This window comes from Oryx dammah, unplaced genomic scaffold (assembly GCF_014754425.2).
Source record: "Oryx dammah isolate SB20612 unplaced genomic scaffold, SCBI_Odam_1.1 HiC_scaffold_28, whole genome shotgun sequence".
Classification (NCBI taxonomy): Eukaryota; Metazoa; Chordata; class Mammalia; order Artiodactyla; family Bovidae; genus Oryx; species Oryx dammah.
The window spans coordinates 28,314,581-28,331,775 of NW_024070212.1; the positions used below are offsets into that span (position 1 = coordinate 28,314,581).

At 38.9% G+C, this 17,195-nt stretch overlaps 1 protein-coding gene across 10 annotated transcripts in view; it reads left to right on the forward strand.

Moving 5' to 3' along the window:
• Positions 1-17,195, forward strand: part of PHTF1 (putative homeodomain transcription factor 1) — an 84,760-nt gene that overhangs the window by 32,519 nt on the left and 35,046 nt on the right. For 9 of the 10 annotated variants that reach the window (XM_040231004.1, XM_040231005.1, XM_040231007.1 and 6 more), the window contains exons 6-11: positions 7,034-7,190; positions 8,380-8,514; positions 9,793-9,952; positions 13,592-13,765; positions 13,863-13,952; positions 15,543-15,764. In XM_040231004.1, coding sequence (XP_040086938.1) covers positions 7,034-7,190; positions 8,380-8,514; positions 9,793-9,952; positions 13,592-13,765; positions 13,863-13,952; positions 15,543-15,764 — 938 coding nt within the window. The remainder of the gene's footprint in view (positions 1-7,033; positions 7,191-8,379; positions 8,515-9,792; positions 9,953-13,591; positions 13,766-13,862; positions 13,953-15,542; positions 15,765-17,195) is intronic. The other variant, XM_040231013.1, reaches the window with a different exon arrangement.

Sequence of the window (17,195 nt, forward strand, 5' to 3'; positions counted from 1 at the left end):
AATTCACCAGAATAACTCAAAGCATTCAGGAAAGTGCTGTATTTACAGTTTTATTATAGCAGAAGGATACAAATTAGGAGAGATGTTCAGGGCAAAGTCTGGGCGGATTCCAGTCAGGAAGTTTTTGTCATCTTTTAGGGATGTGTTACCTTCTATCCCTGGTGGATAGCAATATGCACAAGGTATGACCAGCCAGAGAAACTCACCTAAGCTTTGGAATTCAGAGTTTTCATTGAGGGTTTATTATGTAGGCCTGGTTGATTGAGTCACTGGCCATGGAATTAAACTCAGTCTTTAGCTCCTGTTCCCTCCCCAAAGATCAGGCTGATATAATGTAGCTCAGAGCCCCAGCCTTCTAATTACATAGTTGGTATTTCTGGTATGGCTACTCCTATTCTTAGTCATTTTATTGGCATATATTACCTGGTGTGGTCCAAGGGACCCATCATGAAAACAAAGATACTTCCCAGCACTTGGGAAATTCTAAGAGTTTAAGAGTTACCTCCCAGGAATCAGGGACAAAGGCCTTTTACACAGTGGGTAATTGAGATGACATGTCTGCACATGATCGAAACTGCATCCTATTAAAATATTAAATTTCATAGATTCTGTCTCAGTCAGCAATCCCTTAAGTGCCTAACATGTCTGTGCCAAGTACTCTTTTAGGCTCTGAGAAAGATTTCCTACTCTCCTTCTAGCATAAACCCTATGTGGTCTTGGTGAATTATTCTTTTGCTATATTGTCAAATTTACATTGAAGTATTTTAATCATTCATTCAACAAATAATTGCCTGTGTACTCTGTGCCAGATACTATCTTGGTATGGCAGTGAACAAAATAGACAAATATCCTTGCCTTTGTGGTACTTAACATTTTAGAGGTGAATTTGTATCCATGTTCACGAGTCTGCAAGGTCTGTAGTTTATTGTTTTCTTGCTGTTGTTATGTTTGTTGGGTATCAGGGTATTGTTGTTGTTCAGTTGCTCAGTCATGTCTGACTCTTTGCAACCCCATGGACTGCAGCATACCAGGCTTCCCTGTCCTTGACTATCTCCCAGAATTTGCTCAAACTCACATCACTGAGTCAATAATGCCATCCAACCATCTCCTCGTCTGCCTTCCCTTTCTGCTGCCCTCAGTCTTTCCTAGCATCAGGGTCTTTAGCAACAAATAGTCTCTTCACATCATATGGCCAAAGTATTAGAGCTTCAGCCTCAGCTCTTCACATCATATGGCAAAGTATTGGAGCTTCAGCTTCAGCATCAGTCCTTCTAATGAATATTCAGGACTGATTTCCTTTAGGATGACTGGTTTGATCTCCTTACCGTCCATGGAACTCTCAAGAGTCTTCTCCAACACCACAGTTCAAAAGCATCAGTTCTTTAGCACTCAGCCTTCTTTATGGTCCAACTCTCACATCTATACATGACTACTGGAAAAACCAGAGCTTTGACTATATGGACCTTTGTCTGCAAAGTGAGTGATGTCTCTGCTTTTTAATACACTGTCTAGGTTTGTCAAAGCTTTTCTTCCAAGGAACAAGTATCTTTTAATTTCATGGCAGTAGTCACCATCACAATGATTTGGGGGCCCAAGAAAATAGTCTGTCACTGTTTCCATTTTTTCCCCATCTATTTGCCATGAAGTGATGGAACCAGATGCCATGATCTTAGTTTTTTGAATGTTGAATTTTAAGCCAGCTTTTTCAGTCTTCTCTTTTATCTTCATCAAGAAGTTCTTTAATTCCTCTTCACTTTCTGCCATTAGGGTGGTGTCATCTGCATATCTGAGGTTATTGATATTTCTTTCCAGCAATCTTGATTCCAGCTTGTGTTTCATCCAGCCTGGCATTTCGCATGATGTATTCTGCATATAAGTTAAATAATCAGGGTGACAATATGCAGCCTCAATGTACTCCTTTCCCAATTTTGGACCAGTTTTGTTGTTCCATGTTTGGTTCTGTTTCTTCTTGATCTACATACACATTTCTCAAGAGGCAGATAAGGTAGTCTGGTATTCCCAACTCTTGAAGAATTTTCCACAGTTTGTTGTGATCCACTCAGTCAAAGGCTTTAACGTAGTCACTGAAGCAAAAAGTTTTTCTGGAATTCTCTTGCTTTTTCTATGATCCAGTGGATGTTGGCAATTTAATCTCTGGTTCCTCCACCTTTTCTTAATCCAGTTTGTACATCTGAAAATTGCTGATTCACATACTGTTGAAGCCTGACTTGAAGGATTTTGAGCATTTCCTTGCTAGCATGTGAAATGAGTGCAATTGTGTGATAGTTGAATATTCTTTGTCATTGCCCTTCTTTGAGATTGGAATGAAAACTGACCTTTTCCAGTCCTGTGGCCACTGCTGAGTTTTCCTAATTTGCTGGCATATTGAGTACAGCACTTTCACAGTATCACCTTTTAGGATTTGATATAGCTCAGCTGGAATTCCATCACCTCCACTAGTTTTGTTTATGGTAATGCTGACCAAGGCCCACTTGACTCACACTCCAGGATGTCTGGCTCTAGGTAAGTAATCATACCATCATGGTTATCTGGGTCATTAAGATATTTTTTATACAGTTTTTCTATGTATTCTTGCCACCTCTTTTTAATATCTTATGCTTCTGTTAGACCCATACTGTGTCTGTCCTTTATTGTGCCCATCTTTGCATGAAATGTTCCCTTGTTATCTCAATTTTCTTGAGATATCTAGTCTTTCCCATTCTATTGTTTTCCCCTATTTCTTTGCACTGTTCACTTAAGAAGGCTTTATCTTTTGTTGATATTCTTTGAAACTCTACATTCAGATAGGTATATCTTTCCTTTTCTCCTTTGCCTTTAGCTTCTCTTCTTTTCCAGCTTTTTGTAAGGCCTCCTCAGACAACCATTTTGCCTTTTTGCATTTCTTTTTCTTGGGGATGTTTTGGTCACCACCTCCTGTACAATGTTGTGAACCTCCATCCATAGTTCTTCACGGACTCTATCAGATCCTATCCTTCGAATCTGTTTGTCACTTCCATTCTATAAGCAGAAGGGATTTGATTTAGGTCATACCTGATTGGCCTAGTGGTTTTTCCCTACTTTTTCAATTTAAGTCTGAATTTGGCAATAAAGAGCTCACGATCTGAGGCACAGTCAGCTCTAGGTCTTGTTTTTGATGACTGTATAGAGCTTCTCCATCTTTGGCTGCAAAGAATATAATCAATCTGATTTTACTACTGACCATCTGGTGATGTCCATGTGTAGAGTCATCTCTTGTGTTGTTGGAAGAGGGTGTTTGCTATGACCAGTGCATTCTCTTGGCAAAACTATTAGCCTTTGCCCTATTTCATTTTGTACTTCAAGGCCAACCTTGCCTGTTACTCCAGGTATCTCTTGACTTCCTGCTTATTTGCATTGCAATCCCTTATGATGAAAAGGACATCTTTTTTTTGCTGTTAGTTCTAGAAGGTCTCGGAGAAGGCAATGGCACCCACTCCAGTACTCTTGCCTGGAAAATCCCATGGACGGAGGAGCCTGGTAGGCTGCAGTCCATGGGGTTGCTAAGAGTCGGACACAACTGAGCGACTTCCCTTTCACTTTTCACCTTCATGCATTGGAGAAGGAAATGGCAACCCACTCCAGTGTTCTTGCCTGGAGAATCCCAGGGACGGGGGAGCCTGGTGGGCTGCCATCTGTGGGGTCGCACAGAGTCAGACACGACTGAAGCGACTTAGCAGTAGCAGCTAGAAGGTCTTGTAGATCTTCATGGAACCATTCTTCTTCTTCAGCATTAGTAATTGGGGCATAGACTTAGATTACTGTAATGTTGAATAGTTTGCCTTGAAAATGAACCGAGGTGATTCTGTTGCTTTTGAGACTATCCAAGTACTGCATTTTGAACTCTTTTGTTGATTATAAGGGCCACTCTATTCCTCTAAGGATTTCTTGCCCAAAATAGTAGATATAATGGTCATTGTAATTAAATTTGCCCATTCCTGTCCATTTTAGTTCACTGATTCCTAAAATGTCGATTTTCACACTTTTTTTTGAATGTATCATAGTTAGAATTTATTTATTTAAAGTGTACAATGCAATGCAATTGACATATATATATACCTGTGAAAATATAATCAAGGTATATAATAAGTCAAGGTAATGAGCAAATCCACCATTCCCCAAAGTTTTCATTTGCTCATTTATAATTCATCCCTTTCCTCTGTCTCCTTTGTTCTCTCTTAGAAATCACTTATCAGCTTCCTACTAATACAGATTAGTTTGTACTTTTTAGAATTTTATATAAGTAGAATAGGATTTGTGCTCTTTTTATGATTGACTTATTAGGAAAATTATTTTGAAATTCACTCATGTTTTTGTATGCATCTGTACTTGATTCCCATTGCTGAGTAGCATTTCATTTTCTGAATAGGACATAGTTTGTTTATATTTTCACCTGTTGATGGATATTTAAATTTTTTCAATATGGGACTATTACAAATATAACTGCTATGAATATTCAGATACAAATGTTTGTGTGCACATATGCTTTCATTTCTCTTGGCTAATACTGAAGAGAGTAATGACTTGATCTAAAGGTACTCCCAACATTCCATGTCTTTTCTTACTCCCGAGTAATGAACCTGGGCACTTTGCCTATTGTATAAAAACCTTGCAGTTTTCTAGGTTCATTTAATTCCCCTACCCTTTACAAATAGATGGGGAAACAGTGGAAACAGTGTCAGACTTTATTTTTGGGGGCTCCAAAATCACTGCAGATGGTGATTGCAGCCATGAAATTAAAAGATACTTACTCCTTGGAAGGAAAGTTATGACCAACCTAGATAGCATATTCAAAAGCAGAGACATTACTTTGCCAACAAAGGTCCATCTAGTCAAGGCTATGGTTTTTCCAGTGGTCAGGGTATGGATGTGAGAGTTGGATTCTGAAGAAAGCTGAGCACTGAAGAATTGATGCTTTTGAACTGTGGTGTTGGAGAAGACTCTTGAGAGTCCCTTGGACTGCAAGGAGATCTAACCAGTGCATTCTAAAGGAGATCAGTCCTGGGTGTTCTTTGGAAGGACTGATGCTAAAGCTGAAACTCCAGTACTTTGGCCACCTCATGTGAAGAGTTGACTCATTGGAAAAGACTCTGATGCTGGGAGGGATGGGTGGCAGGAGGAGAAGGGGACGACAGAGGGTGAGATGGCTGGATGGCATCACAGACTTGATGGACATGAGTTTGAGTGAACTCCGGGAGTTGGTGATGGACAGGGAGGCCTGGCGTGCTGCGATTCATGGGGTCGCAAAGAGTTTGACACGACTGAGCGACTGAACTGAACTGAGCCCTTTACACTACAGTTGCCATATGCATTATAAGTACATATATTATAAACCCCACAAGATAACAATTTTTGTTTTAAATCAGCCTATACATTTTAAGTAGAGTAAAATGACAAATTGTGTTTAATTTTACCAAGGTGTTTACCATTTGCAATACTCTTCATTCCTTCTTGAGGATCCGTATTTTAAGGAATAGAAGTAATGCAGGCCTTTGGTGAGAAATGCTTAGTATTTTAATCTGAAATATTTTTGTTTTACTGTTGCATAAAGGTTATTTTGTCTGGGCAGCGAGTGGAGGGTGGAACATGTATTGCTGCTGTTATTTTCCAACACTGCTGCGATGTCTCAGTGTCTTCAGCCCTTTACTCCTTCGATGTTCACTCTTGCCATCTCCTGTTTGACTATTTCCAATTTACCTTGATTTATGGACGTAACATTCCAGGTTCCTATGCAATATTGGTCTTTACAGCATTGAACTTTACTTACCACCCGATACATCCAACACTGGGTGTCATTTCCACTCTGGCTCATCCTCTTCATTCCTTCTTGAGCTATTTCTCTCTTCTTCTCCATTGGCATATTAGACACCTACTGACCTGGGAGGTTCGTCTTTCAGTATTATATATTTTTGCCTTTTCATACTGTTGATGGGGTTTTCAGGGCAAGAATGCTCTTCAGGGTATTGCTGCTGCTGCTAAGTCACTTCAGTCGTGTCTGACTCTGTGCGACCCCATAGACAGCAGCCCACCAGGCTCCCCCGTCCCTGGGATTCTCCAGGCAAGAACACTGGAGTGGGTTGCCATTTCCTTCTCCAATGCATGAAAGTGAAAAATGAAAGTGAAGTCACTCAGTCGTGTCCGACTCTTCGTGACCCCATGGACTGCAGCCCACCAGGCTCCTCCGTCCATGGGATTTTCCAGGCAAGAGTACTGGAGTGGGGTGCCATCGCCTTCTCTGCTTTAGGGTATTAGGGAATGAAATTAATCTTTCCCCACATAGAAAAGTTCGTGTAGCACAAGAATCATCTTTATGTGCAAGTCTGAAAGAACTAATCTGTAAACTTGTATCTGGAAGTTTTGGGAGATAATTTATAACATTTTTCTGTTTCTTTCATCTTTTATATCTTTGGACATTTCATACATAGAGAGAGGCAATGTAGCATAGTAGTTAACAGTAAGGACTCTAGGAATTCCCTGTTGGTCTAGTGGTTAGGGCTCCATGCTTCCACTGCAGAGGCCTGGGTTCTATCACTGGTCTGGGAACTAAGATCTCACATGTCACACTGTGCAATGCCCCCTGGCCCCCACCTCCCAAAAAAGACTCTGGAGCCTAGCTGCCTGGGTTCAAATCTTAGATCTACTAATTGCTAATGTAACTCTGGGCCTTGGAAAATACTGTTCCTGTGAGCAGAGCAACAGTACAAAGGATTATACAGCAGCTAGTTGTTTTGTGGTGGGAATATCTAGAAATACCTAGACTATCATATTGCCAGAAAGGCATATCCTCTGGACACATCATTTTTCACTTGCTCTGTGATCTAGGGCTTCAGGTTTTCACCCAGCTAATGTGCAGCTGGATTGTATTGAAGGAAATTATGTGTTTTAACCTGTATACTTTTTACATGACAGATTTTTGAAGAAATATTCTGTATGGTTATTAGAACTGATTTTAAAGATGAGCCCTAATGGTTTCTATTTTGAAACCTTTTCTTTTCAGTGATAGCACTCGTGTTATATTTTATGATGCCTATCGTGAATGTAAGTGAAGTCCTCGGACCCTTGTGCCTTATGTTACTCATGGGAACTGTCCACTGTCAAATTGTGTCTACTCAGATAACAAGGCCATCAGGGAACAATGGAAATCGGAGAAGAAGGTGAGATAAGAAGTTACACTTGTGGTTGTGTATTTTCTAGGAGAGGCATTGTAGAACAAATCTTGAAGTAAATTAATAAAAAGTCTTCCTTTTTTGCATATTTTTTCATTATTTTTTTGGCTAAAAGAAATGAGTGCTTTACTTTTGCTTTTCTCCCTGATGCTAAGAAACTTTGTCATAAACTTTTAATCAGCAGGGGGTCATTCAGTACCGTTGTTTAAAAAGGAAAATTCCTATACTGTATTATTCCTTACTAAAATTTACCTTAAATGATGATTTTTGTAAAGCATTCTTCACAATTCAGTCTTAAAATTTGGTGAAAATTCACTATATACAAGGATCTTAGTATGTCTGATTAATGGTATTAATGTTCTTACCTTTTTTCAATAGTAAATAAAAAGAGTTGTTTTCTACATGTTCTAAACTTTTAATAAAGACTTAACTTTTATACACATTGGATTCATGTCATGTCTTTACTGATTATGTGCTGTATATGGGTTTTGGAACTGTTAAACGTTTTTAAAGTATATATGGTATTATCTTCCACAAGTCATCTTTCCTCAGAGTGTTGATAGGTTTTTGTTCCCCCAAGGAGTTCTAAGATTTTTCCATTTGGTGCAAAGACTTTCAACATATTTATACTTGTTTTTGAATGTTATTTTCTATACATGTTTTTTTTTTCCTCCCCAGAAAAGAATATTCCTTGAAAATTCAGTTTAATTGATTTAATGTTTTCTAAAGAAATTAAATATTTTGTTGTATCTCATTGGTATTTACAGGATATATCTTTTCACTGCATAGGATAGCCAAAAAAATGATTGCTTGCTATTATTTCATGTCTCCCTGATTAAATGTGCCAAATGGGTAGATTTCTGACATCCATATTTAAAGAAATTGTTCATTTTTTTTTAGTGTTTCCTGAAAAGACTATTGGTCATATATAAGAAAATTTTCCTGCTAGTAATATTTTTGAATAGCAGTTCTATTTCATTAATGAATGAACAAAATGATACCCTTTGGTATCTTTGGGATCTGTTTTTGCCCTTAAATCAGAAATGTTCATGCATAATTTATTCTCATTATGAGAAGTTCATTATACTTAATTTCAGGTGGTAAATGGTAGGAATATTCTAAGCAGAAATAGAAAAGGTCTTGAATAATCTGAAGTTGTTGAAATATTTTTTTGTAGAAAATTACGAAAAACTGTGAATGGTGATGGGAGCCGAGAAAATGGAAATAACTCCTCTGATAAAGCCAGAGGAGTGGAAACTTTGGAATCTGCACCCCTTAATGGTAGTTTTTGGAGGACTCTCTTTGGCAACAGGTGGGAAGTCTTATTAATACTTCCCACTTATTAATACTTCCCAATTTTCACATTTTCACCAAATTAATACTTATTAATACTTCCAATAAAATGGAAGTTTTACTTGTTTTTGTGTTCACTTTAGTGTTTGCATAGTATATAGCCTGATTAGGTTTTAGGAGTATGCAGTGTAAGCATATTATCATAGTGGTGTGATTTTTAAAAGTTCTAGAATGGTTTTCTTATTCACAGTGTCCCCAGTGTCTGCCGTATTACCCATAAGTCCAGTTATCTACCATAAAAGTGTCCTTCTGTTTGATCTTTAATGGCTTTTTAGACCATAAGATTACAGAAATATAAATACTCTCAAAGATTAAATATTTTAAGCCACATTGGCAAATATCTTGAGAGAAAGAAGAATTTTTAAGAGATGAGGTATTTTTCAGTGTGAGAGCTGATTCCTCTTTAGATGTGGGATGCAGGGCAGGAGGCTGCTGTCAGTGGGCTGTAGGACAGAAAGGGAGATGAATCTAAGACAACTGCGACTTCCTACATGATTTTGTAGGTCATGACAGTGGTACTGTGACTCAAAGAAATACTTGTTTTTGTCATATATTAATGTTTGTGACTCAAAAGTAAAGTGTTCTGCAGCTTCATTTTTGAAGACAAATTGTGTCCACATATTTTTCTAAAGATAAGTTGACACTCTTTCATTGAAGCATTTGAGTTCTTCAGCTGAACATTGTGCTGGGCACTGCACTTTCCTCTTCTCAGTGATTTACCATCTTATTAGGAAAGGAAAACTAGCAGGTAGGAGGCAGTCACAACAATGTAAAAATACCGTAAATGGTATCATGCTGACTAAGGGCCATGCAGTTCAGCAGATGGGATGATGATTCTGGGCTGAAACAGTCGGCAGGAGTCATGGAAGAGCTGAGAGTTACTGGGCTTTGAAGGACAGAAGAGGGAAAGGCATCCTGTGAAGCGGCACAGACCGGCAATGTGAGGGAGGGGTTGGCTTTGTGTTTGAGAGGAAGACTGTGAACCTACTTCCTTGCAAAACCAAAAAGAACAGGATTCCTCTCAATTAACTGACCCAAGTCTTTGGAGACTAGAGAGAGAACTATATTCTGGCTTCCTACACCCTTAGGAAAGCTGGAGAGCCCGAAAAACACGATTTCTGAATCTTCTTGATTTCCAGATTAACATATTCTACTCCTCAGAAGAAAAGTGGTTTCATGAAAGATACTACTTTCAGAAAACTAATTATTAATCATTTTTTTCCCTTTAAAAAAATAGGATGAAAAGAGTTAAGTTAATATGTAACAGAGGGACGGAGACTGACTATGATTCAGGTTGTCTGCATCCTATCATCAAGAAGAGACAGTGTCGACCAGAGATCAGAACGTGGCAAACGAGAGAGAAAGCGAAATTTTCCGATGGAGAAAAGGGCCGTAGGGTAAGATTTAGATGAGTATAAACATTACCTGGTCCTTTTCTCGTGTAAAATTTTCTATTCTTAGACTCTGCTAAAAGCACACAATAGATTCTAATAGATTTGTGTCATTTGAAATGTAAAACCAAAGGACATGAAAAGGAGAACACCGTGAAGAATAATATGAAGATTTTACCTTATTCTTCCAATTTCTAGGGCCAGAGCTTATTGTTGTATCTGCCCCTAGTCCAGACTTAGGAGGAGGCTGGTAGATTCAATGAACAGATTGGTGTAGAGGCTGCCATGTCATCTTCCAGACAGGCAGGGATAGTATGTGTTAAGGTTTGTGAAAATATTTTTATGTTTAGATAGAGCTATTATTCTGCTTTATGTCTAAAAATAGCTATACTTTTATTTTATAGTCATGAAATATTATTTGTTAGACTGGCATTTATGAATTATAAAAAGAGCTAATTTTTTTTGAGCCATTACTGCAATCAGGCACTATTCTAAGTGATTTACATATAGTAACACAATTGTTTCAACAGCTCTGTGAGATAGATGCTTTTATTTTTTTTAAATGTTTTAATTGAAGGATAATTGCTTTACAGAATTTTGTGGTTTTTCTGTCATACATCAACAAGAATCAGCTATAGGTACATGCATGTCCCCTCCCTCCCAGACCTCCCTCCTATCTCCCTCCCCATCCCACCCCTCCAGATTGTCACAGAGCCCTTGTTTGAGTTCCCCGAGTCATACAGCAAATTCCCACTGGCTATCTTGACTTACTTCACTCTGTATAATAGGGTCTAGGTTCGTCCACCTCATTAGAACGGATTCAAATGCATTCCTTTTTGTGGAAGAAACTCCTCAGGAAGGCTGAGTAGTATTCCATTGTATATATGTACCACAGCTTCTTTATCCATTCATCTGTAGATGGACATCTAGGTTGCTTGCATTTTCTAGCTATTGTAAATAGTGCTGCAGTGAACATTGGGGTACACATGTCTTTTTTCCAATTTTGATTTCCTCAGGGCATATGCCTACGAGTGGGATTGCTGGGTCATATGGTGGTTTTATTCCTAGCTTTTTAAGGAATCTCCATACCACCTGCCATAGTGGCTGTATAAGTTTACATTCCCACCAGCAATGCAAGAGTGTTCCTTTTTCCCCACACCCTCTCCAGCATTTATTGTTTATACTTTTTGATGATGGCCATTCTGACTGGTGGTATCTCATTGTGGTTTTGGTTTGCATTTCTCTAGTAATGAGTGATGCTGAGCATCTTGTCATGTGCTTGTTAGCCATCTGTATGTCTTCTTTGGAGAAATGTCTCTTCAGATACCTTTCCCACTTTCTGATTGGGTTCTTTGCTTTTCTAGTATTGAGCTGTATAAGCTGCTTGTGTATTTTGGGAATTCTTTGTCAGTTGTTTCCTTTGCTATTATTTTCTCCCATTCTGAGGGTTGTCTTTTCGCCTTGTTTGTAGTTTCCTTTGCTGTGCAAAAGCTTTTAAGTTTAATTAGGTCCCACTTGTTTATTCTTGTTTTTATTTCCATTACTCTAGGAGGTGGGTCATAGAAGATCTTGCTTTGATTTATGTCATCGAGTGTTTTGCCTATGTTTTCCTCTAAGAGTTTGTTAGTTTCTGGTCTTACATTTAGGTCTTGAATCCATTTTGAGTTTATCTTTGTGTATGGCGTTAGGTAGTGTTCTAATTTCATTCTTTTGCACGTAGATGTCCAGATGTCTCACTTATTGAAGATACTGTCTTTGCCCCATTGTATATTCTTGCCTCCTTTGTCAAAAATAAGGTACCTGTAGATGTGTGGGTTTATCTCTGGGTTCTCTGTCTTGTTCCGTTGGTCTATATTTCTGTTTTTGTGTCAGTACCATCCTGTCTTGATGACTGTAGCTTTGTAGTATAGCCTGAAGTCAGGAAGGTTGATTATTCCAGCTCCATTCTTCTTTCTCAAGGTTTTGGCTGTTCAGGGTCTTTTGTGTTTCCATATGAATTGTGAAATTTTTTGTTCTAGTTCTGTGAAAATGCCATTGGTGATTTTGATAGGGGTCACATTGAATCTGTAGATTGCATTTGGTAGTATAGTCATTTTTACAATATTGATTCTTCCTACCCAGGAACGAGGAATATCTCTTCATCTGTATATGTCGTCTTTGATTTCTTTAATTAATGTCTTATAATTTTCTGTATACAGGTCTTTTGTCTCTTTATATAGATTTATTCCTAGATATTTTATTCTTTTTGTTGCAATGGTAAATGGTATTGATTCCTTAATTTCTCTTTCTGATTTTTCATTGTTAGTGTATAGGAATGCAAGTGATTTCTGTGTATTAACTTTGTATCCTGCGACTTTGCTGAATTCACTGATTAGCTCTAGTAATTTTCTGATAGTTTCTTTTGGGTTTTCTATGTATAGTATCATGTCATCTGCAGACTGTGAGAGTTTTACTTCTTTTCCTATCTGGATTCCTTTTATTTCTTTTTCTTCTATAATTGCCGTAACTAGGACTTCTAAAACTATGTTGAATAATAGTGGTGAGAGTGGACATCCTTGTCTTGTTCCTGACCTTAGAGGGATTTATTTATTTATTGTCATCACCTTTCCGATGAGGAACTTGAGGCCCAAAGAGATTTAATTACTTACCTAAAGCTACATTGATGACAGTGAAAGAGGAGAGTGAAAAAGTTGGCTTAAAGCTCAACATTCAGAAAACAAAGATCATGGCATCTGGTCCCATCACATGGCATCTGTTTCCCAGAGATGCAGAAACAGTGGAAACAGTGTCAGACTTTATCTTTTGGGGCTCCAAAATCACTGCAGATGGTGATTGCAGCCATGAAATTAAAAGATGCTTACTCCTTGGAAGGAAAGTTATGACCAACCTAGATAGCATATTCAAAAACAGAGACATTACTTTGCCAACAAAGGTCTGTCTAGTCAAGGCTATGGTTTTTCCAGTGGTCAGGTATGGATGTGAGAGTTGGACTCTGAAGAAAGCTGAGCGCTGAAGAATTGGTGCTTTTGAACTGTGGTGTTGGAGAAGATTCTTGAGAGTCCCTTGGACTGCAAGGAGATCCAACCAGTGCATTCTAAAGATCAGTCCTGGGTGTTCATTGAAAGGACTGATGCTAAAGCTGAAACTCCAGTACTTTGGCCACCTCATGAGAAGAGTTGACTCATTGGAAAAGACTCTGATGCTGGGAGGGATGGGTGGCAGGAGGAGAAGGGGACAACAGAGGATGAGATGGCTGGATGGCATCACCAACTCGATGGACATGAGTTTGAACTCCGGGAGTTGGTGATGGATAGGGAGGCCTGGCGTGCTGCGATTCATGGGGTCGCAAAGAGTCGGACACGACTGAGCAACTGAACTAAACTGAACTGAAAGTTACATAGCTAATAAGTAGAAGAGCTATGATTCAGACTTGACTTTGACTCAAACCTGTGCTTCTAACCTCTACATTATTTAAATCATTTAGTTTCAAGAAAGCTTCATATTTTTCTTTATTAAGACCAATGAATATGTAGGTTTGTTCAGCTTTGGCTTAGTTTACTTTTACTGCTTCTTAGTTTTCATACACACAGCTTGCTAGAGTCTTCTGGGCGGCCCCCTGTGAGGACGTTGCTGCTCTCTTTGTAGGAGCCTTTTAGGCGTCCGGGTAATGGGATTTCAGATGGTCTGTCAAGTGACGATGACGGTGAAGCCCAGACACAGATGATGATACTGCGGAGGAGTGTGGAAGGGGCCTCAAGTGACAACGGTTGTGAAATTAAGAGTAGAAAATCAATTCTTTCAAGACACCTAAACACTCAGGTAATTTTTATTTTAGTTTATTAAATATAGGCATTAATTCCCAACTAACAAAGTACTAACATATTTTCCTGTCATTTGTGGTCTTGATTTTTGGCAGGTAAAAAAGACCACTTCCAAGTGGTGCCCTGTTGTGCGGGATTCAGATAGCCTGGCTGAATCAGAGTTTGAATCAGCAGCCTTCAGTCAGGTAATGTATCCTTTTTCAAGGTGTATTCTTGAATGTAATAAGTTTATCCATTCCTGTTTTTTTTTTTTTTTTTTGGATGCAGAGGAGGGGCTAGCAAATATACACATAACTTTAGGACAACCAATTGAAAAAAAAAAAAGGAATGGGTAAAGGACTTCCCTGTGTCTCAGACGGTAAAGAATTTGCCTGCAATGCAGGAGACCTGGATTTGATCCCTGGGTCAGGAATATCCCCTGGAGAAGGAAATGGCTACTCACGCATTCCAATATTCTTGCCTGGAGAATTCTGTGGACAGAGCTGCTTGGTGGGCTACGGTCCATAGGGTCGCAGAGAGTCAGAAATGACTGAGTGACTAACATTTTCACTTTTTCCCCTGCCTCCAACTGTCTACCTATTTAGCAGCTTTTTTTTTTTTCAATCTATCAGCTTTTATATGACTAGTCACCCAAGAAAAAGAATGAGCTCTTTGTCTTTGATCTGATCATAAGAGTATCATAGATGATGCCCAGAAAGAGATTCCTCAATCCCTAGATAATGAGAGCCAGAATACTGGAGTGGGTAACTGGTTCCTTCTCCCTGGGTCTTCCCAACCCAGAGATTGAACCCAGGTCTCCCACATTGCACACAGATTCTTTCCTGTCTGAGCTACCAGGGAAACGCACTTAATATTCACTTGGGATATGGAGTTTATTCTTAAGCATTGTTTCTGTGTAAGTGACATTGATGCTGAGGACAGATATTTGAGAAATGAGAAATGGGAGCAGTAAATCTGCTTATCATGAAAGCTAGTGGACATATTGTACATTTTCTGTGTTGTGCTTAGTCGCTCAGTCTTGTCTGACTCTTTGGAACCCCATGGACTATACTGGCTCCGTGGGATTTCTCCACACAAGAATACTGGAGTGAGTTGCCATGCCCTCCTCCAGGGGATCTTCCCAACCCAGGGATCGAACCCAGGTCTCCCACATTGCAGGCGGGTTCTTTACCATCTGAGCCTCCAGGGAAGCCCATTGTACATTTGGGACATTATAATTCAGAGATGAGGGGAGGAGATGGTGGTAGCTTTTGTTTTGATTGGCAAGGTTGTTGGGTTGTGGAAAAACTTTCATATTTATGTTTATACTGCAGGAAAGCTGCAATGTCCATTCTTTCCTCTGCTTGATTACCCTTTTCCCTGTTTGGCTGAGTTCCCAGATGTGATTGTGTCTATGGTCAAGCTCACAATATTTAGAGTAAAAGACACTTTGGGTGTGCCAGTAGGCTCAGCCACACCTACTCCCAGAGTCAGCCCTCAGGATGTGTTTGCAGGAGTCACTCCCACCCCAGGGCGTCTCAGTTGAACAATCCCATGACTTCGCAATACTTCTCAGAGAGAGTCCTCTTTTATAGTCTGTTAAGAGTCATCAGAGTTCACGTTTAAATATGAAAGTGTATTATTGTTATGTGAAGTCTTGTCGACAAAGGCATGGCGGTCAGTTTATGAGCATGCCAGTCATCACCGTAGGTGCCTTGTTTTCATTTTATTTCAGATACAGTTGTTTTTAAAAATGAATGAAATTTTTTTTTTTGGTTTTACTTTTTCCCTTGAAGGGCTCTAGGTCTGGCATGAGTGGTGGCTCTCGAAGCCTCAACATGTTGAGAAGAGACTCGGAGAGCACCCGCCACGACTCGGAGACAGAGGACATGTTATGGGATGACCTGCTGCACGGCCCTGAGTGCCGGTCATCTGTCACCAGCGACAGCGAGGGGGCACATGTGCACTCCCTTCACTCAGGGGCCAAACGGGACCCCAAAGAGGATGTTTTCCAGCAGGTCTGTAAAGGTGACGATAATAATAGCTAACAGTTACTGTGTACTTAGGCACCATATTCTCTCTTTTAATTCTACAGTAACCCTATAAAGTGGGCCCTTATTATCCCTAATTTAGAGATGAAGAAATTGAGCATAATTTGTAAGTGAAGATGTTGGGCTCAGTACTCAGAAGAAAGCACTCTCTAATTCCCCTAACCTGTTTCTTCCTGATACCTTTTCTTATTTTCCTTAGAATAATCCTTAATATTCATTTTATATGAGCAGGGTTGCAGTAACTTCATATTGTATTTTCAGATATATCACAGCATTTTATGTGAATTACTAGGAGACGGCATTGCTTTCTTCTCTAATAATGTATAAAGCCAGTGATGCTTTTAATTTCAGGTTCTCTTTTAGTATCATAAAATCAGATAGCCTGGAAATGGGGATTCTTAGGTTATTTCAACCTTCCAATCAATCTAGGAATTCATTCTTCAGAAATGTTTTTACTTTCTGTCATGTAGTAACAATAGTTCCTACTTCTTAGAAATATTGTGATATATCTAATGAGATAATTTAAAGTGCTTAGCACAATCTTGGCAAAGAGTAAGCAGCCAGTACATGTTAGCGTTGTTATTACTATTTCTGTCAGACAATTGGTTACTCTCTACTTAAATACTTGTGGAGCTGCAATGATTATTTCACGAGCTTGTCCTGCTGCTGGCTGGACTGGATGATTAAAAAATGGTTTTCGTATCAGCCCTTCCTATGCTTAATGCCAATGATTATGACTCTTCTTAGTTTTGTTTTTTCTTTTTCTTTTCTTTTTTCCACAATGACTTAATAAATAGTGGATGTTGGATATTCATTTGTTTAGTTATTGAATTTTATTGATTCTAAGATACCTTAGATTTAGGTTATACATTATAATGAAAAACATTCTGCTTCATTAAATGTATACAATTTTCATAAACTATCTGGAAACAAACATATACTTTATCACTAAAGTTTTAAACTTTTCCCTCCAATTATGCTATCAAAATTTGAATCTAACTATTCTTTCCATTCAGTCTGAAGACTCATCTAAATTATATTAGCCTTTGCTAGTTATGCATAGCATCATGATGATTTCCACCTTTGTACTTTTGGGATTTACGGTATAATTTTAAGGCATATGTAAGAATAACTAGGTTAAGATGAAACTCACCATGTTAAGTCGAGTGCATCATTCCCCAGTTCTCCCACCTAACATGTTCTTCTTTTAGTCCCCATATTTCTAAATGCCACCACTAACCACCCAAGTCAGAAACCTTGGGGCCATTCTTGATGTCACCACTGCCCCCGCTCAACGTCCCTCCACCCCACCATCCCCTGTAACTAATCTATCATCACATTTTCTCGATTCTGCTGTATAATACCTCCATCTGCTCATCTGTGTCCACCCTGCTTAGT